The sequence below is a fragment of the Dipodomys ordii genome, unplaced genomic scaffold (assembly GCF_000151885.1).
Source record: "Dipodomys ordii isolate 6190 unplaced genomic scaffold, Dord_2.0 Scaffold73, whole genome shotgun sequence".
NCBI lineage: Eukaryota > Metazoa > Chordata > Mammalia > Rodentia > Heteromyidae > Dipodomys > Dipodomys ordii.
Window position 1 is genome coordinate 8,668,313 of NW_012267289.1, and position 24,026 is coordinate 8,692,338.

At 34.3% G+C, this 24,026-nt stretch overlaps 2 protein-coding genes and 2 pseudogenes across 2 annotated transcripts; all 4 read right to left on the reverse strand.

The window, feature by feature from the left end:
* LOC105991437 overlaps positions 1 to 2,416 on the reverse strand; it is a 62,047-nt pseudogene extending 59,631 nt beyond the window's left edge.
* A 2-nt stretch (positions 2,417 to 2,418) lies between these two features.
* On the reverse strand, positions 2,419 to 11,216 carry LOC105991438 (annotated as a pseudogene).
* Positions 11,217 to 12,212: 996 nt separating this feature from the next.
* LOC105991494 (olfactory receptor 5K1-like) lies at positions 12,213 to 13,145 on the reverse strand. The gene has a single exon (XM_013024133.1). The coding sequence runs from the start codon at positions 13,143 to 13,145 to the stop codon at positions 12,213 to 12,215; it is 933 nt and encodes a 310-aa protein (XP_012879587.1).
* Positions 13,146 to 20,154: 7,009 nt separating this feature from the next.
* LOC105991439 (olfactory receptor 5K3-like) lies at positions 20,155 to 21,093 on the reverse strand. Its single transcript, XM_013024082.1, has one exon. It carries the CDS (start codon positions 21,091 to 21,093, stop codon positions 20,155 to 20,157), a length of 939 nt encoding a protein of 312 aa, XP_012879536.1.
* Positions 21,094 to 24,026: the final 2,933 nt, after the last annotated feature.

The window sequence follows — 24,026 nt, forward strand, 5'->3', positions numbered from 1 at the left end:
TCCTGTCTTCTGGCTCATCTCCAGTCATCATGGTTTCCCAATTCAGCTTTCCATCAGAGCTGAACTGGTTTGTTGATATTGTTTTTATTCTTTCTTTCTTCTCTGGTCTGTTTCCTAACCATGTTAACTATGGTTAACCGTATATATGGGGCTGTAGGCCTCTTAACAACTGGCTGCCTGCAGCCTGCTAATGGCATAATAAAGCCTCCAATATTCCATCTTCCAAAAAAATAATACTAACAAATATATTAACAGAAATTTGGTAAATTCAGGGAGAACACAGTTTAGTTCTTTTATTATGTTCTTTTTTTGTTTTTACAATTTACTCCTTTTTTAATTTAAATTAAACTTTTATTGTAACATGATGCACAAAGTGGTTACAGTTACATAAGTCAGGTAATGAGTACATTTCTTTTTGAACATGATACCCATCCTTCATTTTCTCCCACTTATTACTATCCAAATCATCTTTCCTCCAAATTTGTAATTCTTTAGAAAGGCAAAATCAATATTACATCAAACAAAACCATGAACCAAGCATTTGAAAAGGTTGTGGTCATGAGGAGAGGAATGAGCTAATGAAGAAAAAATGGGCATGGATAATGCAATAAAATATTCAATGTATAGCCTACAAAATTAGGAAAAGTGAGGGAAGGGTAGGTGGTGAGGGGTCGGTGAAAATGTTGAAAGAAATGACATTGATCAACACTGATCATAAAACTACTTCGTTAAATGATCACTCATTTATACAACTACTTAAAGACAATAAGAAAAATAAAATTTCCTAATGTCCACTGAGAGTTGTACAACATGACGATAGTGTCAATTCACTCAATGGAAAAGTTGATCAACTTGGCTAAACTTACTACACCTCCTAGTTTTCTTTGTAAATGCTAATATTTTTTACAAGCTATACTAATATCATTTCCTTCAAACTAACCAAAGACAAGTTTCTCTCTTACATTATGTATACAACTGATAGTGAAGTGAAATATAAAAATTAGAAAGTTAATACAAAAAATCAGCAAAATAATCTTCAAGTAATCTTGAGTAAAGTTTATTTGCTTTAACCTCATTGCCTCAGATGTGAGGGTGATCTAGCTGCGACATCTATCACCCCATTGATCGCCAGTGTTGATTCGGCTGATCTGGCTGGCTAGGCGGGTGTCCCCTCCCTCCCTCACCTCCATGGACATCCCTCCCCGAAGCTGCGCGTTTGGTCGAAGAGGACAGGACAACCATCCACCATAGAGGAGGACTGGTTTTTGGTCAAGGGTATAGGAGTAGCTGCGCTCCCCTGCTAGAACCTTCAAATACTCTAAATACTTTAAATACTCCCAAATACTTTAAAGAGAAACATGCATCTATACTTTTAAATTGTGAGAAGTTTTTTATAAAGCCAACAATATACTTTCAAAAAGATCTTAGTAAAATCTAGATGAAGAGCATACTCTAATGTAGTTTTTATTTTTAACTTTATATATTTTAGATTTCCCTGAATTACTCACAGTTTTCCTTCATGCTAACATTTTGTGAGGTGGGTTGATATATCATGTAATCCACCTCATTAAAAGATTCTTTTCATGATTAAAAGATTAAATGACCATTTTTCATGTCGATTGATGAAGGAATATTTTTGATAAAACCAACACAAATGTGGGATAAAAATGCTTTGCTAAACTGTAAATAAAAGGGAACATTTCCAACTGGGTAAAATCAAATTGAAAACCTACAGCAAAGGTCTACTTGTGGAATAGCAGAATGAGAATTTTAAGGACCAGTTGCAATTGTGGAAATCTGGTAGTCAAAGCTTATTTTAATGTCTTTGGAAGTTGAGCTAAAGGCACATTAATAAATAAATATCTAAACATTCTCTCCACTTTGGTGAGAACAGGAAGATTCTATAACATTTGAAAGTTAACCTAAACAATAATCCTACTTGAATGATCGAATGCAGATTTCCAGCAGTGTAGGCACCTGTGGTCATCTGAACGCAGAGTTTCTTGGACATCTTGATGTGGTACTGCAGTGGGCTGCAAATGGCCACATAGCGGTCATAGGCCATTGATGCCAGAAGAAAGCAATCTGCAGTTTCAGCAAAACAAAGAAAATAAAACTGTGCCATACATTCATAGAGGGAAATCCTTCTGTCTGCAGATAATAAGTTCTCTAACATCTTTGGAGTAATGGCACAAGATCAGCAGGAATCCATGAGAGCCAGGTTTCCCAGAAAGATGTACATTGGTGTGTGAAGTCGGCGTTCCATGTAAATCAAGGCCATCAATCCAAGATTCCCCATCATGGTGACCAGATAGATGGCAAAGAACACCACAAACAGGAGCGTTTTCAGGTCTGGATAATCATTGAATCCTATGAGGATGAACTCAGTTGTTAAAGTATAGTTTTCCTCAGTCATCCTTAGTTCACCTGTTAATATTGAAATTAGGTTGATATAAATTCTAATTGAGAGCACATAATTTTCCATTCTTTTTTCTTTTGTTTTCCTTCTTTTTTTTTGTCAGACAAGGGTCTGAACTTTTGGGCTGGGCGCTGTCCCTCAGCTCTTCAGCTCAAGGAAAGCACTCTACCACTTGAGCCACAGTGCCACTTCCAGCTTTTTCTGCTTATGTGGTGCTGTCCAGGAATCATGCATGCAAGGCAAGCACTCTACCACTGAGCCACCTTCCCAGCCCTCCATTTATTGTAGATATAAATAAATACATATGAATATATATATAATATATGTGAAAGATACTGTACAGATGGGTTACAGTTACATGAGCAAGGTAATGAGTCCATTTCCTATGGAGCAATTTTATCCCCTCCTTTGTTTTTCTCCCACCATCCCTTTCCTCCTCACCTCTCCAACTCCTCCCCCCACCCACCGAAGTTGTAAAGTTCGTTTTTAATATAGTGTCTGGTAAAATTCATTGTTACAATGGGTCATCCTGTATCCTTATTTCAGCATTTTGTTATTTCCTTTCCCCTCCCCAAATTAGAAAAATGTATATACAAGATGCAAGACATGGGAATCAAATACAGTGACAACAGGGGTTATACTTTGGGGGAAGAACATACAAAAGAAACAAAAAAAATCACATAGTACATTGTAAATACATAAAAAGAACAGCAAAAAAGATAAAATTTCTTGTGTCCCTATTTTGGGGTTCATTTCTCTTAGCATCAGCTTATATGGTCATATGTACATAGCTTTTGACCTTTTATGCCTGTCCTAGACATATACTAATTATTGCAGATAAGGGAAACCATGGGACCTATGTTTCTTTAGGCCTGGCTTACTTCATTTAGGAAGAAATTAATGAATTTCCAGCAAATATTGACATGTCTATTCATTTTTAAAGCAAAGGATATATTATTTTCTTCGTTAAGTATGTCTAACAGTGGAATACAGCTTTCTGTAATCTTGGGCATTACTTAGTGTCAGTACCAATGACCGCTATCATTAACTGTCAACATTCATTAACATACCAAGGAGGATAATTTACCAACATTTGCCTTAATAATTGCAAGGAAGATGTCCAATCTGTAAAATATATATCTTTATGTTTCATAGAGGTCCTATATTTGATTCAGTTTTTCTAAATAATTTTAGTCTCAGGATTTGAAGCTCCCTATTAAACTTTACAATCAGCTTTCCTAGATGTGGTTATTTTTAACTGGGAAGGTAATTTTTATATATTCTTCTAAATGATATCATATTTTTAGGAAGCAAGTTAGAAACATTTTAAATAAATACCTCAGAGGTTGCAAAATTACTCTTCATCTTAAATGATAATTATTTTGGAAAGTTAAAGAAACATATGATATGGATCAAGGTGCATTATACCTATAAGTTAATATGTTCAATCAAAGCAACCTGTACACTGCTTAAAGATAATAACAAGTAAATTATAAAATAGTAATAAATGAAAATAGATTATCACTTGTGAGTCATTTATTTCTATCATAACATCATTTTCATGTACTCATCATTATTTCTTAGATTCTACAAAAATCTCAGTTCTTCCTCGTTCATGAGCCATATTTCATGTGCAATGCTACATAATAAAGTTATATCTGAATGTTTCAGGCTATACCAATCTCCCATTCTGAATTATGCAATGTGTCCTTTAAACTGAGAGAAATTTATAATTTCTTCTCTAAAATCTGTACTGATTTTGTTTTTTTAAGTGTATTATTGCCATTCCTTTACTATTAATGAATGTCTTACAGGTTGTATTTAGATAATTCTGGTACAAGAATTGTGACATTATGGTAGTGCAGTGGATATTGCTTAGTTATAGAACACTAGGATAACATACACACAAACTGCCCTATTTATGATCCATAATTCCATAATCCATTTCTCTTGTATATCACTAACAATAAATATTCTATGGAGAGAAAAAAAGAATTCACTCCAAAACTAGTTTCTTGCTATTGATCTGGGATTGATATCCTTCCTTTTATTATTCTACAATTGATCCTCAGTGAAGTGTTTGAAAACTTAACCCTGGAGAGGAGTTGGTAAACAATTTCATCTTGAGAAATTATATATATATATATATATATATATATATATACATATACAAACATGTATATGTTTGCCACAAAAATAGTATTAGAAATCACTTTTAGGGGCTGGGAAGGTGGCTCAGTGGTAGAGCGCTTGCTTTGCATGCTCAAGACCCTGGGTTCGATTCCTCAGCACCACATAAGCAAAAAGAAAAAAGCCGGAAGTGGCGCTGTGGCTCAAGTGGTAGAGCGCTAGCCTTGAGCTGAAGAGCTGAGGGACAGCGCCCAGGCCCAGAGTTCAGGCCCCACTACCGGACGCAAAAAAAAGAAATCACTTTTAAATGTTTGGCTAAATTTTCCACAGAATTTAAAACAATTTAATTGTAGGATTTGAATTTCATTTATTATTTAGAAAATAAAATGAGCAACAGTGCTATACCTCATCCTAAAAGCACATACCAGTCACATTTTTAAGGAAAAGCTAGGAGTTTAAAATAGGAGCTAAAATTTAGGAATATTGAAAACTATAAATAATTTTGAAAAGTAAATACTTAAAATGGCTAAAATTACTGTAAATTCCTTACCTTTATTTTTTTACAGAGAAAAGATTTTGGTTAGTGCATTATTTGCTTAATGATGAAGGTGTCAGAATTTTAATGTGTAGTTGTACCTTGCTATCCAAAGTATTCGGGATGAGAAGAATGAAAATCTTAGAGACAACCTTTAGGTCATTGTTTATAACTTAACCCTTACTTTGTTAAACTGTTCCATCAGATCCCAAAGGGAATTCATTGCAGTGACAGCAATGTATTCTGGAAGTCCTAAAAATACAAACCACATGAAATTAATTGAAGATGTCCTGTGAGACAAGAAAGTAAAACAAATAACTTTCACTAAACTTGGAAGGTCATCTTACTGATTTGTGTCTGTCATTTATTATTAGTTATTATTTTAAAATTCTCTTCATCCTTCTGTGCATAAAATATAAAGTCAATAGCAAACAATCCCTATGTGTCGTGACCCCTTACTAGAAAAAGTACAATTACTATAGTTTATGGAAAGAATAATATTTGGAGAGGTAACTCAACGGTTTGTTTTTCATCTTCATACCATGTTTCACTCAACTATGTGCTTAATTTTTTTATTACCTCAACAATTGATTCTACCTTCCTCATCTCCAGCATTATCACTGTGCCTGGAAGAAACAATTTTTGGATATGTCCATTCTAGTATTCTATTTTTTTTTCTCCAGGGCTGAGGAACGAACCCTGGGCCTTGCGCATGCCGGGCGGGTAGCCTTCCGCTGGGCTAAACCCCCAGCTCCCCATTCTAGTATTCTAATACTCTACAAACTCTGAAAGTTTCTAACCCCAATATTTATTGAATTAATTTAAAAAAAAAGAGAATGTAGCTTAGTGGTAGAGTGCTTGCCTAGCATACATGAAGCTCTGGGTTCAATTCTTCAGTACCATATAAACAAAAAGCTGGAAGTGGTGCTTGACTCAAGTGGAAGATTGCTAGCTCTGAGCAAAAGAAGTTCAGAGACAGTGCTCAGTCCCTGAGTTCAAGCCCCAGGACTGGAAAATAAAAGAACAAAGAATTCACAATGGAATGGTGACCACATTAACATGCAGTTAAAAAAAGTAATCCAGGATCATATTCCTCTTTTTTTATTCTCCTATGTCTGAGCCTGGGACTCAAACTCAGTATCTGCCCATTTCACTCATTGGCTAGTGTTCCACCAATTGAGCCACACGCTCAACCTATGTAAAAACAATATTGAATCCAGACAAGAAAAATGATCACTTTTCCAGAAAATAATCATTTTCTCTCACTGATGTCAACTAAATTACAGTATCTAAATAAGTCTCATCAGCAGTTGTGTGGGATTCTACATAAAGATTTGAGGTGGGATGATGAAGAAATGCATTTTAAAAATTAGTACGATTCGAGTAGGGAAAGGAAACCAATGGACTTGATTAGGACTGATAATGTCCATTGAAAGAGGAGGTGTACAACAAAGTTCCAACTGTAAAATGATGTGAAACGGAGATAAAGTATCTAATACATAACCCTTCATTGGACCCTTCATAATTAAATCACAAAACAGATGCCTCTTGATTCATGATACCATCTTGATATCTTATCTATTTTAAAATGTTTGATCTGATTTTTTTCCCATAAGAACTATGAAATTAGAAATAGGAGAAGTGGCACTGTGGCTAGAAGTGGCACTGTGGCTCAAGTAGTAGAACGCTCATTTCAAGATGAATTGCTGAAGGACAGCGCCCTGGCCCAAAGTTCAAGCCCCATGACCGACCAAAAAGAAAAAAAAGAAATAGGTAATTGATATGAAGCCATATGGAGTTTATATAAATTTTATGGAATACTCTCATAATCCAAATGTATGCACCTGTTGTTTGGAGGTAATGCTTTACTCTCTGCACTAGAGAATTGTAATCTATTAACAAAATATTCCTGCTATATTCTGAACCATGTTAGAGACAGATCACCTGGCTTTATCATACCTGAATATAAAGCATGAATTTCTTCTTTGCATGACCTAGAAACTGTAAGACTAACAAAGTAATAAGATCAGACCATTCAATTAACTGCACTAGAAGTGACAGTACGAACTCTATGATCATACATGAGCAGGTCTAGAGAACACCAGATACAAATTACCAGACTTTCTGTCTGATTCTGTGGGTCTGAATGACCAATAAGATGATACTAAGAGAAATGAATCCCACAATTTAAAAACAAGAGTTTTTCTTTGTCGTTGTTTGTTACACACTATATTTTCACTTTTATCTTATGTTCTGTCAGTCATGGGGCTTTATCTTAGGCCACGGTACTATTCCTGAGCTCATTTGCTCAAGGCTAGAGCTCTGATTTTCTGGTTAATTGGAGTCATGATTTTGCTGCCTAGGGAGCCTTTGAACTGTAATCCTCAGATCTCAGGCTCTTGAGAAGCTAGGATTGCAGGTGCAAGCCACTAACACCAGGATATCATGTTCTTTTAAAATTTAATGTAATTGTATTTTAAGGGTGATGTACAGAGCAGTTATAGTTATATAAGAAAGGTAATGAGTACATTTCTTGCTGAACATTGTTACACCCTCCCTCACTTTCTCCCACCTTTAAGTTCTCCTTATTCCCTTCCCCCCCCAGTTGTGAAGTTCATTTCCAACATAGTGTCTGGAGAGTATCGCTGTTGCATTGGTTCACCCTTTGTCCTTCGTCTCACCATTCTGTTATTTTCCTTTCCTTCCCCAAATAAATGTATATACAAAACACAGTGACAACAGGGGATAAACCAAAGGGTGGGGAATGAAAGAAAAAAGAAATAACTTCACTCAGTATATTTACAAAAACAAAATTCTTGTCTCCCTATCTTGGAGTTCATTTGGATTAACATCACTTTATATGGTCATATGTACATAGCTATTGAGCTATTGTGATCCTCTGCTAGGACTATCCTAGATATATACTAATTATTATAACTGAGGATAACCATGGAGCCAATGTTTCTTTGGGTCCAGCTTACTTCACTTAATATGAGTTTTTCAAAGTCTATTTCCTTACAAATGGGGCAATGTCATGCTTTCTGATAGAAGCATCCAATTCCATTGTGTGTATATGTATATATATATATATATATAAATATATATATATATATACACATACACACACACACACACACACACACATATGTATGTCACATTTTCTTGATCCATTCATGTACTGAGGGGCATCTGTGTTGGTTCCATATCTTAGCTATGGTAAATAATGCTGCAATGAACATAGTTGTGCTGGTAGCTTTAGTGTGGCCTTCTTTGTGATCGTTTGGGTAAATGTCCAGGAGAGGGATTGCTGGATCATATGGGAACTCTATGTTTAGTCTTTTTTTTAAATTATTTGCACATTTTTATTGTAAAAATGCTGTACAGAGGGGCTACAGTTACATTAGCAAGGTAATGAATACATTTCCTATTGAGCATTGTTGCCTCCTCCTTTGTTTTCCACTACCATTCCCTCCCTCCCACCTCCACAACTACACCCTTACCCCCACCCTGTTCCCCAAACCCCCCTGCCAAAGATGTAAACGTCGTTTTCTATTTTTTTAAACTTTCCAATATCCTGTTTTCTTTATTATTTTTTATTGTGAAAATACCGTACAAAGGGGTTACAATTACATGGGTAGGTGATGAGTGCATTTCTTAACAAGCATTGTTAGCCCTCCTTTGTTTCCAATTTGACCCTCCATCCTGCTTTCTAGAGTTGTTCAACCAACATAGATTCCCACCACCAACATTGTCAGAGAGTTTATTTTGGCCACATCCCCACCAGTATCTGTTATTATTTATTTTCTTGATAATGGCCATTCTACCTGTGGTGAAGTGGGCTCTCAATGATTTGCATTTCTTTTATGGCATTTCTTTTATGCATTTCTCATGTGTCTATTTCTATTCTAATTTCCTCTCCAGAAAAGTCTCTTTTTAATTCTTTAGCACATTTGTTAATGGTTTTTTTCTTTGAGGATTTTTTTTTTTTGCGCAGGGGGGTGGGGGGTTGGTTGTTATTTAACAACTAAATACCAAGGATGACATAGGGAAAAAGGAAATATTGATGGAAACTGCAATCCCATAAACAAACTACTCAATATTTAATGAATAGGGGATTTTTCAAGAAAATTATAAGAAATGTCTAATTAGTTTAGCTGCTATACATAAGTTTATATGTCGTTTTATACATATATCTGCACCTGTATTGTTTTACACACACATATATGTATATGTACACATGTGGCAGCTTCAGCTTAATGGCTAAAGGATAGTACATTTCTAATTATTTATTTTTCCTAATACTTGTACATTTCTTTTTGTTTAGCTATTTTGATTTCACTATTTTCTGACTATTTAGAAACATCTTTATATTTTGTAAATGATTTGAACATGTCAAGAGTTTTTACTGTAGTCAATGTAGGCTTTTGGAAATCCTATTAACCACCAATAAATGATGATTTCAAAGAGACAAAAAACTTCAATTCAATGAATAATCAGCCAACACAATGTCACATATGTTGACAAAGAATTTAACTATATGAAAAGTCGACACAAAAACATTTTATTATGAATATAATTTTAGCTACAGATTGGTATATTATAGCATATCACAAAAATACTCTAGTGAGAATACTGGAAAGTAACATTGACTACTACTTTTAAAAGAATTATTCATGAGTACAATTCTTTAGCTTACTTCTTATTTATCCTACTACTACTTAGATAGTCAAGCATATTTTAATAGAATATAATCTTTCTGAAATTATGTGAGATGGATACCATCATATGAGTCAAAATTCTGAGTATACATTGGCCATTTTTAAAATTTGCTATCTCTGAATTATTACTTGGAAACACTTTGAGAGAAGATGCTTGCTTCACAGTGATATAAAATTACCTCTTTTCATAATCTTTCTCAAAACATTTTTTATTTCCTTATTTCTACAACTATAAATAAAGGGAAATAAAGAAATACTACAGAAAATTACTACAGTGTAAAAGAAATAAAGAAATTGCTACAGTATAAAAAACAGCAACAGATATGTCTTTATCCCCTTCATTAACTGGATTTGGTCGAACATACATAAAGAGAAGAGAGCCATAGAATATTAACACAGAAAGGAAGTGGAATGCCCAAGTAGATAAGGCTTTTCCTCTTCCCTCTTTGGATTTCATTGTGAATATAGTGAAAAGAATATAGAAATATGATACTAGAATTATTGCAATACTAAAGGCTTGAATTGACCCTGACATGGTAAGCATCATCAAATCATTAACATAAGGGTCAACAGAAGAGATTCTGTATAATGGAAGGACATCACAAAAGAAGTGATTGACTTGGTGAGACCCACAGAAAGTTAACCTAAACAATAATGCCACATGGATAGTAGAATCGATGTGTCCAGCTATGAAGGCCCCAGTGGCCATCAGAGTGCAAAGTTTTTTTGACATCCTGGTGTGGTACTGCAGTGGGCTACAAATGGCCACGTAGCGGTCATAGGCCATTGCTGCCAGAAGAAAACAGTCAGCAGTTTCAGCAAGACAGAGAAAATAAAACTGGACCATACATTCACAGAGGGAAATTCTTTTATCTGCAGAAAAGAAGTTCTCTAACATTTTGGGGGTAATGGCACAGGAACAACAAGCATCCATGAGAGCCAGATTTCCCAGAAAGATGTACATTGGTGTGTGAAGACGACGTTCTGAGTATATCAATGCCACCAATCCAAGATTCCCCACCATGGTGACCAGATACACAGCAGAAATAAGCCAGGTGCTGGTGGCTCACATCTGTAATCCTAGCTACTCAGGAGGTTGAGGGCTGAGGATCCTGGTTCAAAGCCAGCCTGGACAGGAAAGTCTGTGAGACTCTTATCTCCAATAAACCACCAGAAAACTAGAAGTAGCCCTGTCACTCAAGTGGTAGAGCATGAGCCTTGAGCTGAAGAGCTGAGGGACAGTGTCCAGGCCCAGAGTTCAAGCCTCATGACAGACAAAAAAAAAAAAAAGAAAAGAAGAGAAAAAGAAAAAAAAAAGCAAGAAAGAACTATCACAAACAAAATCATCTTTAGGCTTAATTTATCTGTAAATCCTGAGGGTAAATTTACTTGTGTAGGAGTTGTTTTTGTTCATTATTAACTTTTCTACCCACATAGGAATTATGATAACAATAATCAGTTAAAGACCTCCATCTTTATTCAATGTTGGAAAAATACAAAGTAAGTTTAAAGTAAGTTTATAGACATAATAAAGTGTGTAAAGACTTAATAGTTTCAAAAGTAATAAAATGTGTACCACTGAAAAGTTATATGAAAGTTAAATTAGTGTATGAGGATTGGGGCATAAAGGATCATGAAGAAGCAGGCAAGAGAGAAGAAAGTAGTAGTTACTAATTACCAGTTGCAAATATAACACTTTTCCAAAGTGAGCATAAATGTTAAAAGATCTATTGATTATGTGATGAGGCGGGAGGGTTCACTGTAGCCATTTGGGGGTAATTTGTGTGTATGTGTGTGTGTTTGTGTGTGTGTATGTATGTGTGTATGTGTGTGTTGTGTTTCTCATTTGTACACCTGTTTGAGTGATGTTGATTTTCATTTTGATAGCTATATGAAAATGGGCTGTGAGAGATTTCACATCCAAACACCATGTCCTTTAATCATTATTTTTATACACATCTGTTTCAAAATTATAAATATCCTTATTTCCTAAAGTTAAGATGTAAGTTCAGTTGAAACATACAATTTACCTACCATGGATTGTGTTGTTTGACATCAGATTAATGTCTGCACATTTTTAATGTGCCTGAGCCTTTAAGATTGTGTTTCAGTATCAAGACTTTCATCAGCTACCTTTATATATACAAACTCTTGTTCCTTGAATTTTACGACCATTTCAAAAATCGTGACTCAGAAAAGTTTCTTTACTCCTGTGTGTCTTAGTACCCACATTATAAAGTATATTCAAGCAAAATCTCTTCATTTAGAATGAAACTCAAATATTATCATGTTTTACTAAGTCGCTGTTTGCATAGTTTTTCTCTTTTGTCATTTTATGTCAATTTAGGCAAAAGTATTTTCAAACTGAAATCATTTTGTTCTAGGGTCTATCATACTTATTTCAGAATATCTAAAATTTTTTATTGTTTATTATTCTTCTTATAACATTTGTTACTTCTTTATTTCTAAGACTATAAATGAAAGGATTTAACAGAGGAATTATTAGAGTATAAAACACGGCACCAGCTCTGTCTTTATCCCCTTCATTAACTGAATTTGGATGAATATACACAAAGAGCAGAGAGCCATAGAACATTGACACAGAGAGGAAATGGGATGCACAGGTAGATAAGGCTTTTCCTCTTCCCCCCTTGGATTGCATTGTGAATATAGTGAAAAGAATACAGAAATATGATATTAGGACTACAGTAATAGTAAAAATTTGAATTAAACCTGCCAAGATTAGTATCATCAAATCATTAATATAAGGATCAATGCAAGAGAGTCTGTATAAGGGAAGGACATCACAAAAGAAGTGGTTGATTTGATTTGACTTGCAGAAAGTTAACCTAAATAATAGTCCTACATGAATGATTGAATGCAGGTTTCCACCAATGAGAACACCTGTTGTCATCTGAATGCAGAGTTTCTTAGACATCTTGATGTGGTACTGCAGTGGGCTACAAATGGCCACATAGCGGTCATAGGCCATTGCTGCCAAAAGGAAGCAGTCTGTAGTTTCAGCAAAACAAAAAAAGTAAAACTGTGCCATGCATTCATAGAGGGAAATCTTTCTGTCTACAGAAAATAAGTTCTCCAACATCTTTGGAATAATGGCACAGGAGCAGCAGGAATCCATGAGAGCCAGGTTTCCCAGAAAGATGTACATTGGTGTGTGAAGTTGGCGTTCCATGTAAATCAAGGCCATCAATCCAAGATTCCCCACTATGGTAACCAGATAGATGGCAAAGAACACTACAAACAGGAGGGCCTTCAGCTCCGGATGATCTGTAAATCCTATGAGGATGAACTCGGTTATGGAGGAGTTGTTGTCCTCAGTCATCCTTAATTCACCTGTTAAGATTGAAGTTGGGTAGATTTAAATTGGAATGGAAAACACACAATTTTTCACTCAATTTTTAAAACAATAGATAAACTATTTTCTTCTTAAAGCATATGGACTGTTAATACAATACACCTATCTGTAATCTTGGACATTACTTTTCTTAGTATCAGAACCAAGGACCTAAATCTTTAACTATCAACATTCACTAACATATCTAAATAGGATAATTCCCTAACAATTGCCTTAGTAATTCCAAAGAAGCTGTCCAAACTATACAATGTGTATCTTTATATCTTATAGGGATCCTATATTTGGTTTATTGTTTAAATAATTTTAGTGTCAGTTTTTTGAAGCTCCATGGTAGGAATCAACCATCAGTTTTCCTAGATGTGTTGATTATTTTTAACTGGGAAGACTGTTTTTACACATTTTTCTAGTTGAGGCCATATTTTGTGGAAACATGTTAGAGATATATTTTAATAAATATCTTAGGTGGCATAATTGGTGTTGATGTTCAGTCATAACTATTTTGGAAAGTAAAAGAAATAAGTGACATGGGTCAGGGTAGATCATACTTATAGGTTAAGATGTTCTCTTGAAACTATTATGTATAATTCTTCAAAGGAAACAATAAGTACATTACAAAAAAGTAATAACTGACAATATATTATCATCTGTGATACATTTTCTCCATTGTAACATCCAATTTTGTAAGGACTTAATCCTCATTTTATGTCATTATTTCTCTTTTTCTACCAATATCCCAGTCATTCTTATTTTATGAAGGATATTTCATGTATAGTGCTACATAATAATGTTATGCCTGAATGTTTCAGGCTATCCTAATCTCCCATTTTGAATTGTGGAGCATGTCTTTCAGATTGAAGAAAATTTGTAATTTCTCCTCTATGCATGGCTTTTGCTTTTAAATTATCATTGCTATTTCTTTATTATTAAATAAATATCTTCAGATAATTCCGAGACAGGAATTGTGACATCTATGAGGATTCTGTAGACATTGCTTGGTCATAGGAAATTATGAGAGCATGCAAGAAAGCTGTCCTGTTTATGATTCATCGTGACAAACTGCTCTATTATATCAATAACAATAAATAGTCTATGTAGAGAAGACAATTCACTCTATTACTAGCTCCTTGCTATTCATCTGATTATGATGACCTTCCTTTCCTTATTCTACAACTGATCCTTAGTTCCCTGTTTGGACTCTAAACTCTGAAGAAGTTGATTGGAAATTTTCAATATAATCATCTTAAGATATATATATATATTTGTGTTTGCCACAAAATTAGTTATTAGATAAAACTTTTAATAACAATGGTAAATTTTTCACAGAATTTAAAATTTTTACTGCCAAAATTTGCAATATTATTATGTAAAAAATAGCATGAGTCACAGGGCTCTACCTCACCCTAAAACCAAATACCACTCACTGTTTTTAATCTAGGAGTTTAAAATAAGAGTTGAAAATTAGGAATACTAAAAAAGATAAATAATTTTGAAAAGTAAATATGGTGGCTAAAATTAATATACAATGCTTACCTTTGTTTTTTTCAGAAAAAGCTTAGTTCATTGTATGCTTTATGCTGAAAATATCAAAATCTTAGAGTGTACTTGTGCTTTGCTATACAAAGTATGTGGGATGCAAAGAATGAAAATCTTAGAGACAACCTATTGGTCATTGTTCTTAATTAATACTGTGAAGTTAAATTGTTCCATCAGATCCCAAAGGGAATTCATTGCAGCGACATGAGTGTATTCTGAAAGTCCTAAAAATATAAAACACGTGAAATTAATTGAAGATGCCCCATGAGACAAGAAGGTAAAATAAACAATTTTAACTAAAGTTGTTTGAAGGTCATCTTCATCTTGTTGCTTTGTATCTGCTACTTTATTATATTACTGCTGATGTTATTATTATTATAAAATTCTCTTTATCATTCTGTGCATAAAATATAAAACCAACAGCAAATAATCAATCTTGCACCCTTACTGGTGCAATTAATATAGATTATGGTATTGTAACCTAGTATAGTAACCTAGAATCATAGAATAGAAAGTTTAAGGGCTCTCCTACTGCATTGTTGGTGGGAGTGTAAACTTGTTCAACCACATTGGAAAGTAGTATGGAGATTCTTTAAAAGACTCCTCATAAATTCATATGGAACAATAAAAGACCACGAATACAGTATTTTCACAATAAAAAATATATAACTTACCAATAAAAAAAAAGACCACGAATAGCAAAAACAATCCTTAACAGAAAGAACAGTGCTGGAGGAATATCAATACCAAATTACAAACTCTACTACAAAGCCATAGCAATCAAAACAGCTTGGTACTGGCACAGAACAGACCTCAGGACCAATGGAATAGAATTGAAAACCCAGAAATGAACCTAAAGACCGATAGCCATCTAATCTTCGATAAAGGAGCTAAAAAATATAGAACGGAAGAAAGACAGCCTCTTCAGTAAATGGTGCTGGCAAAATTGGTTAACTACTTGTAGAAAACTAAAGCTAGATCCTTATATATCACCCTGCACCAGAATCAACTCCAAATGGATCAAAGACCTCAGAGTCAAAGCAGACACCCTGAAAACATTACAGGATGGAATAGGAGAAACCCTTGGTCTCCTTGGCTCAGGCCGAAATTTTCTTAATAGAGACCCAGAAACACAACCAATCAAAGAAAGGTTGGACAAATGGGATTGCATGAAATTGCAGAGCTTCTGCATGGCAAAGGACATAGCTAGCAAGATCAATAGAAAACCCACGGATATGGAGAAGATCTTCACTAGCCATACAACGGACAAGGGTCTCATACCTAAAATATACCTGGAACTCAAAAAATTAAATCCCCGAACAACAAATCCTCAAAGAAACAACTGCCCAATAAATAAGTGGGCTAAAGACTTAAAGAGAAACTTCTCTGAAGAGGAAATAAGAATGGCCAATAGATACATGAAGAAATGCTCAACCTCTTTAGCCATAAAAGAAATGCAAATCAAAACAATATTGAGATACCACCTCACTCCAGTTAAAATGGCTATAATCAAGAACTCTAATAACAACAGATTCTGGAGTGGATGTTGTCACAAGAGAACCTTACTTCATTGTTGGTCAGAGTGTAAACTTGTTCAACCACTTTGGAAAGTTGTATAGAGTTTCCTCAGAAGCTCCACATAGAGCTCTCCTATGACCCAGCAATCCCACCTTTGGGCATTTACCCAAATGATCACAAACAAGACATAGTAAAGCCTCCAGCACAACTATGTTTATTGCAGCATTATTTACCATAGCTAAGATATGGAACCAACCCAGATGCCCCTCAGTAGATGAATGAATCAAGAAAATGGATCAGAAATAATGACATTGCCCCATTTGTTAGGAAATGGAAAGACTTGGAAAAAATTTTATTAAGTGAAGTAAGCCAGGCCCAAAGAAACATAGGTCCCATGGTTTCTCTTATTTGCAATAACTAGTATATGTCTGAGACAAGCAGGAAAAGTCAGATAAGTTGATGTTAGGTGAAATGAGCCCCAAGGTAAGTATTAAATATTTTTGCTTTCATGCAATTGTTTCTAACATATTTATAAGATGATTTTTTTGTTGCTTTGTATGTCCTTCCCCCACTGTATAACCCCTGCTTTCACTGTATTTGATGTTGGTATAATTTGTGGAGATGAAGGGAAAAAAACAAATCGTTTAAAAAGGGATACAGGTGGAACCATTGCAAAAATGAGATGTTTAAATTGTCATGTCAAAATACGAACTTTACAATTTTGGCGGGGTTGGGGGGAGTTAGGGGGAATGGGGATGGGGGGAATGGGAAGGGATGGGAAGGGGAAACAAAAGAGGAGGCAACAATGCTTGATAAGTAATGTACTCATTATCTTGCATGTAATTGTAACCCCTCTGTATGGTATTTTCACACACACACAAAAGACTCCACATAGAGCTCCCCTATGACCCATCAATCCCACTTTGGGGCATTTCCCCAAATGATCACAAACTACTAAAGCTACCAGAACAACTATGATTATCACAGCATTATTTACCATAGCTAAGATATGGAACCAACCCAGATGCCCCTCAGTAGATGAATGGATAAAGAAAATGTGGTATATATACACAACAGAATTATCTGCCTACATCAGAAAGAATGGCATTGCCCCATTTGTTAGGAAATGGAAAGACTTGGAAAAGATAGTATTAAGTGAAGTAAGCACATAGGTCCCATGGTTTCTGTGATTTGCAATAACTAGTATATGTCTAGGAAAAGCAAAAAAGTCAAAAGCTGTGTATATATGACCATATAAGATAATGCTAAGCGAATTTAACCCCTAAATCAGGACACAATTGTTTTTTTCTTTCTTGCTATTGTTGTAATGTATTTATAATGTACCATGTGATTTTTTTGTTTCTTTTGTATGTTCTTCCCTGTGGCATAACCCACCTTTTCACTGCATTAGATTCCAGTGCCCTGCATCTTGTATATACATTTTTATAATTTGGAGAGGGGAAAGGAAATAGCAAAATGCTTAAATATACATGTTAACCCATTGTAGCAATGAGATGTACAAGACACTATGTTGAAAACAAACTTCACAACTTTGGGTGGGGAAGGAGGTGTTGGGAAGGAGGGGAGGGAAGGGATGGTAGGGGAAAAACAAAGGAAGGGGTAACAATGCTTGATAGGAAATGTGCTCATTACCTTACTCATGAAACTGTAACTCCTCTGTACAGTATTTTTACAATAAAAACATATATATATATATGATCACCCCAAAGATTTAAGGGTTCAGTAAAAAGAATTTTCTCCTTTTTGTTCCCTAGATCTGAGCTTGGGACTGGAACTCGGTACCTGTCACTCTCACTCATTGGCTAGTGCTCTACCAATTGAGCCTTGCCTCCAACCCCTGTAAATATAATCTTGGATTGAATCCAAACAAGAAAAACGATCACTTTTCTGGAATATAATTACCTTGTCTCACTAGTGTCAACTGGTCTCACCAGTGTCAATAAGTCTCACCAGCAGTTGTGATTTGAGGTGGATGATGAAGATATACATAAAAAATTATTGGTACAATTGAAAAAGGGAAAAGAAATCAATGGCCTTGATTCTGATTGATCATGTCTATTAAAAGAGGAGTTGTACAACAAAGTTCTGACTATAAAAATGACGTGAAACTGAGTTGAAGTATTCAATACATAACCCTTTATTGAGTCCTTCACAATTAAATCACAAAACAGATGACTCTTGGAATCTTCTTGATATCTTATTAGTTTGAAATGTTTCATATGATTTTTGTCTCAGAAGAGCTATGAAATTAGTTAAATGATATGAAGGCATATGGGGTTTATATAAACTTTATGGAATACTCCTAAACGAATCCAAATTTAAACAACTATTGTCTGGAAATAAGTCTTTACTCTCTGCACTACAGAATTGTAACCTATTAACAAAATAATTCCAGCTCTACTCTGAACCATGCTGAAGACAGATCTTCTGACTTTGTCATATAACATGAGAATGAAGAATGAACTTCTTTGCATGATGTAGAAATTGTAAGACTAACAAAGCAATAGGGTAGTTAATTAGGTCAGAGTATCCAGTTAATTATCCTCTAGGAATGACAGTATTTGTTCTCCATGATCAAGCATGAACAGGTTTAGAGGACTAGATAGTAATTACCAGATTTTCTAACCTCTTCTGTAGGTTTGAGAAAATATATTCACTTTCACTTCATTTTTATTTTATGTTTTTCAGTAGTGAGCCTTGAACTCAGGGCCTGGGTTCACTTTCCAAGCTCTTTTGCTCAGGGCTAACATGCTACCACTTTGAGCCACAACACTATTTCCAGTTTCCTGGTGGTTAATTGGAGCCTATATTCTTACAGATTTTCCTGCATAAGCTGGCTTTGAACTGTGATCCTCAGATCTCAGTCTCTGAAGCTAGGATAATGGGGATAAACCACCATCACCCAACTAGTATTTTCATTTTGAATGTACAGTTTACTTTAAATGTTATTTAATAATTAAGTACTAGAGATGGCATAATTTCTATTTCCTGTATACCCAAACTATAGGAAATTGAAATATTGGTGAAAACTGCAATCTTGTTACATGGGTAGGGATGATCATAAACCAGCTGCTCAATATTTTAATAAGTGTTTACCAAATTATAAAATGAATATCTAATTCATTCTTTATTCAGTGGCTGTATTCATATATATGAATCTGTATAAATAGTGCCTATGTAGTGCTATATAAATATGTGTGTATCTGTAGTTATGGTTTTACACACACATATACCCACATACACACATACATACACATAAATATATGATATATCTAGCATAATGTCCAAAGGATAGTACATTTTGTTTTTCTAATATTTGTATATTCCTTTTCATTTAGCTACATAGGTAGCTAATGATAATTTCACTATTTTCTGACTCCTTATTTGGAACATTTCCCTATTTTGTAAATGCTATGGACACATCAAGAGTTTTCACTGGAGTCAGTGCAGGCTTTTGTAAATCCTAATGACCAACAAAGCAAACGATGTTTTCAAAGATACAGGACACACTTTGAGTTAATGGATAATCAGTAAATACAATGTTTTATATGATGATAAAGAAACAAACTACATGAAAAATTGACACAACAGCATTTTGCTATAAACATAATTTTAACTACAGATTGACATCTCACAAAAACACTCTAGTGAGCATACTTGAAAGTAAAATTGACTACTACTTTAAGAAAAACATTTGTAAGTACAATACTTTAACTCACTTCTTATATATCCTGCTATTACTTAGATTGTCAAGCATATTTTAATAGATTGCCTTTCTGAATATTGTGAGATGGATGCCATCATATACTGAGTCAAAATTCTGCATACAAATTGGCAATTTTTAAATTTTTCTTGCTACCTCTAAATTATCACTTGAACTCATTCTTGAGAGAAGATACTTGCTTCACAGTGTTATAAAATTATCTCTTTTAATAATTTTTCTCACAACATTTGTGACTTCCTTATTTCTAAGACTATAAATAAAGGGATTTAATAAAGGAATTACTATAGTGTAAAAAACAGCAACAGATATGTCTTTATCCCCTTCATTAACTGAATTTGGTCGAACATACATAAAGAGAAGAGAGCCATAGAATATTGACACAGAAAGGAAGTGGGATGCACAGGTAGATAAGGCTTTTCCTCTTCCCTCTTTGGATTTCATTGTGAATATAGTGAAAAGAATATAGAAATATGATACCAGAACTATTGCAATACTAAAGGCTTGAATTGACCCTGACATGATAAGTATCATCAAATCATTAACATAAGGGTCAACAGAAGAGATTCTGTATAATGGAAGGACATCACAAAAGAAGTGATTGATTTGGTGAGACCCACAGAAAGTTAACCTAAACAATAATGCCACATGGATAGTAGAATCGATGTGTCCAGCTATGAAGGCCCCAGTGGCCATCAGAGTGCAAAGTTTTTTTGACATCCTGGTGTGGTACTGCAGTGGGCTACAAATGGCCACGTAGCGGTCATAGGCCATTGCTGCCAGAAGAAAACAGTCAGCAGTTTCAGCAAGACAGAGAAAATAAAACTGGACCATACATTCACAGAGGGAAATTCTTTTATCTGCAGAAAAGAAGTTCTCTAACATTTTGGGGGTAATGGCACAGGAACAACAAGCATCCATGAGAGCCAGATTTCCCAGAAAGATGTACATTGGTGTGTGAAGACGACGTTCTGAGTATATCAATGCCACCAATCCAAGATTCCCCACTATGGTGACCAGATACACAGCAAGAAATATCACAAACGAGATCATCTTTAGGCTTGGCTTTTCTGTAATTCCTGTGAGGGTAAATTCAGTAGTGCAGGAGTTGTTTTCATACATTATTACTTTGTCTGTGGATATAGGAATTATGAAGGTTCAATATTTTATTTTATGTTTATAATTTTCTCCTCATTTTTTAACTACAGTTAAAGACATTTCTTCTTCTTGCATCCCAGGTTTCTCTGGAATACAGTTGCACTGCTAAATGGAAAGTAGAGGAAGAGAATTAATCTGCAGATGATCCCAATCAAAACGGAGACATTATTTGAGAAAATAGTTAAAGCAAAATAAAATAAGGAAATAGCTCAAGTGATAGTTCTTTCTTCACAAATAAATACTAGTACCACCACAAAAAAAATCAGTGTACTCATAGTTTATTCATGATTCTCAACTATTTTAGTGACAGGGTTTTTAAACTCCAAAAACAATTTTAAAAATCAATTTTAGTATATATAATTTTTCCACTGAGAAGACTATTTGTGTATATTTTCCTGTATGAAGGATGTTTATAAAATGTATGATAGACAATAAAAAGCCCACAGACTGGGACAAGATCTTCACTAGCCATACAGCAGACAAGGGTCTCATAACTAAAATATACCTGGAACTCAAAAAATTAAATTCCCCAACAACAAGTCCTCAAAGAAACAACCACTCGATTAATAAGTGGGCTAAAGACTTAAAGAGAGACTTCTCTGAAGAGGAAATAAGAATGGCCAATAGACACATGAAAAAATGCTCAACTTCTCTAGCCATAAAAGAAATGCGAATGAAGACAACATTGAGATTCCACCCCACTGGTGTTAGAATGGTTATAATCAAGAAATCTAGTAACAACAGATGCTAGAGGGGCTGTTGAAAAAAGGGAACCCTACTGCATTGTTGGTGGGATTGTAAACTTGTTCCACCACTCTGAAAAGCAGTATGGAGGTTCTTCAAAAGACTCCACATAGAGTTCCCCTATGACCTAGCAATCCGACTTTTTGGGATTTACCAAAACGATCACAAACAAGGTCATACCAAAACTACCAGCACAATTTTGTTTATTGCAGCATTATTCACCATAGCTAAGATATGGAACTAACCCCACACACAATGGAATTCTATACCTCCATCAGAAAGAATAACATTGCCCATTTGTTAGGAGATGAAAAGACTAGGAAAAATTAAGTGAAGTAAGCCAGGCCCAAAGAAACATAGGTCTCATGGTTTCCCTTATTTTCAATAGCTAGTATATGTCTAGAACAAACAGAAATTGTCAAAAGCTATGTACATATGAACATATAAGATGATGTTAAGCGAAATGAATCCTAAGACTGGGACACAAGTGTTTTTTTCTTTCTTGCTTGCTATTGTTTTTAATGTAATTTATAATGTAATATGTGATTTTTAAAATTTCTTTTATATGTTCTTTTCCCACAGTATAACCCCTGTTTTCATTGTATTTGATTCCAGTGTTCTGCATCTTGTATATACATTTTTCTAATTTGGGGAGGGGAAGGGATATAACAAAATGCTTAAATAAGGATACAGGTTGACCAATTGTAACAATGAGATGTACAAGACTCCATATTTAAAACAAACTTCACAATTTCGGGAGAGAAGTTAGGGAGATGGGCCAGGAGAGGAGATAATAATGCTGGACAGGAAATGTACCCATTACCCTATTCATGTAACTGTAACCCCTCTGTACAGTATTTTTACAATAAAAATATATCTTAAAAAGTATGATAGAGGTATGATAAATTTGTTCATTAGAGATTGCAGCAAGGACTAAGGTAGAGAATATTCATCTTTAAGGGTAATTACTTTGGAAAGTTAAAGAAATAAACATCCATAGATAATTTTGTCTCATTTCTTTTCCCCAAAGTAACACTCATTTCCATAAACACTCTGTCCCTGCCATTAGTATTGTTTATTTTGCCCAGATATCTAAGCCTTGTAAGGCTATAGAGTGCTACTTGATGTAGTTTAATATCTGAATGTCCCAGTCCACACCAATCATATTTTCTAAGATGTGGAGCTGTCTTCTATACACAGGACAATGTACAATATGTTGTGTGTAAATCTTTATGTTTGTTTCATGGTTTTCATTTGTAAGCAAGTTGTAATGATATTGTAAATATTTTAAGGCTGGTTGTTACATAATTCTGTGAAAGGTGTTGTAAAATATTCTAGGTATATGCATGGGTGCTGCTCAGGTACATGTGACCCTGGCTTCAGTCTCTATGGAACACTACACACACACACACACACACACACACACACATACCCTGTAATGGAAAAGACAGAATGCATTCCATTGCTGAATCTGGTCTTATGATTTGGGAGCAATGGCCTTGTTAATAGTGCTCTTCCAATAACCTCTTTGCAGCTACACATAAATACTATTAAATTGGTAGTAGAAAAATAATTTAAATCAATTTTTTAAAATTGCATCTTTCTTTAAATTAAAATGTATATTTTCAACTTTGTTTCATCACATCTGTTTCATAAAATTCAATAAGAATATATGATTAGCACACTGAATTAGAAAGATAAAAATGATAGATTTTACACTTTAATTTTAATTCAAATAGAGAAAAAATTAAAATCTACCACTTCTCAAAAATTTAACTGAAATTATCTCCATAATTCTTTGCATAAAATTAAAATTTGAGTTCAAATTTTCTTTTGATTTAAAAGGTAATTTTATATTATTTAAATGACCCATTGGGACATGCTAACTGATTAACCTAATAAATTCTATGGGCAAAATGAGCTTGTATTTCCATATTTATCACATTAAAAAGAAGAGAATAAAATCTATATTCTGAAGCATTAAATATTAAAAGTATTTAATATAAAAGTATTAAATATAATCCATGAAATTCTCATTTGCCTTTATTATTTAGTTATTTTCTTTAATTTTACCTACATAATTTGAAATTTTGTAATGAGAAATTCAGATGAAGTACAGTATTATATCATCATAAAACTACATACCTCTTAAT

Excerpts from the sequence above, each read along its gene's own strand:
- LOC105991494 (XM_013024133.1), bottom strand. The coding sequence starts at position 13,145 with ATGACTGAGGACAACAACTCCTCCATAACCGAGTTCATCCTCATAGGA.
- LOC105991439 (XM_013024082.1), bottom strand. The coding sequence starts at position 21,093 with ATGTATGAAAACAACTCCTGCACTACTGAATTTACCCTCACAGGAATT.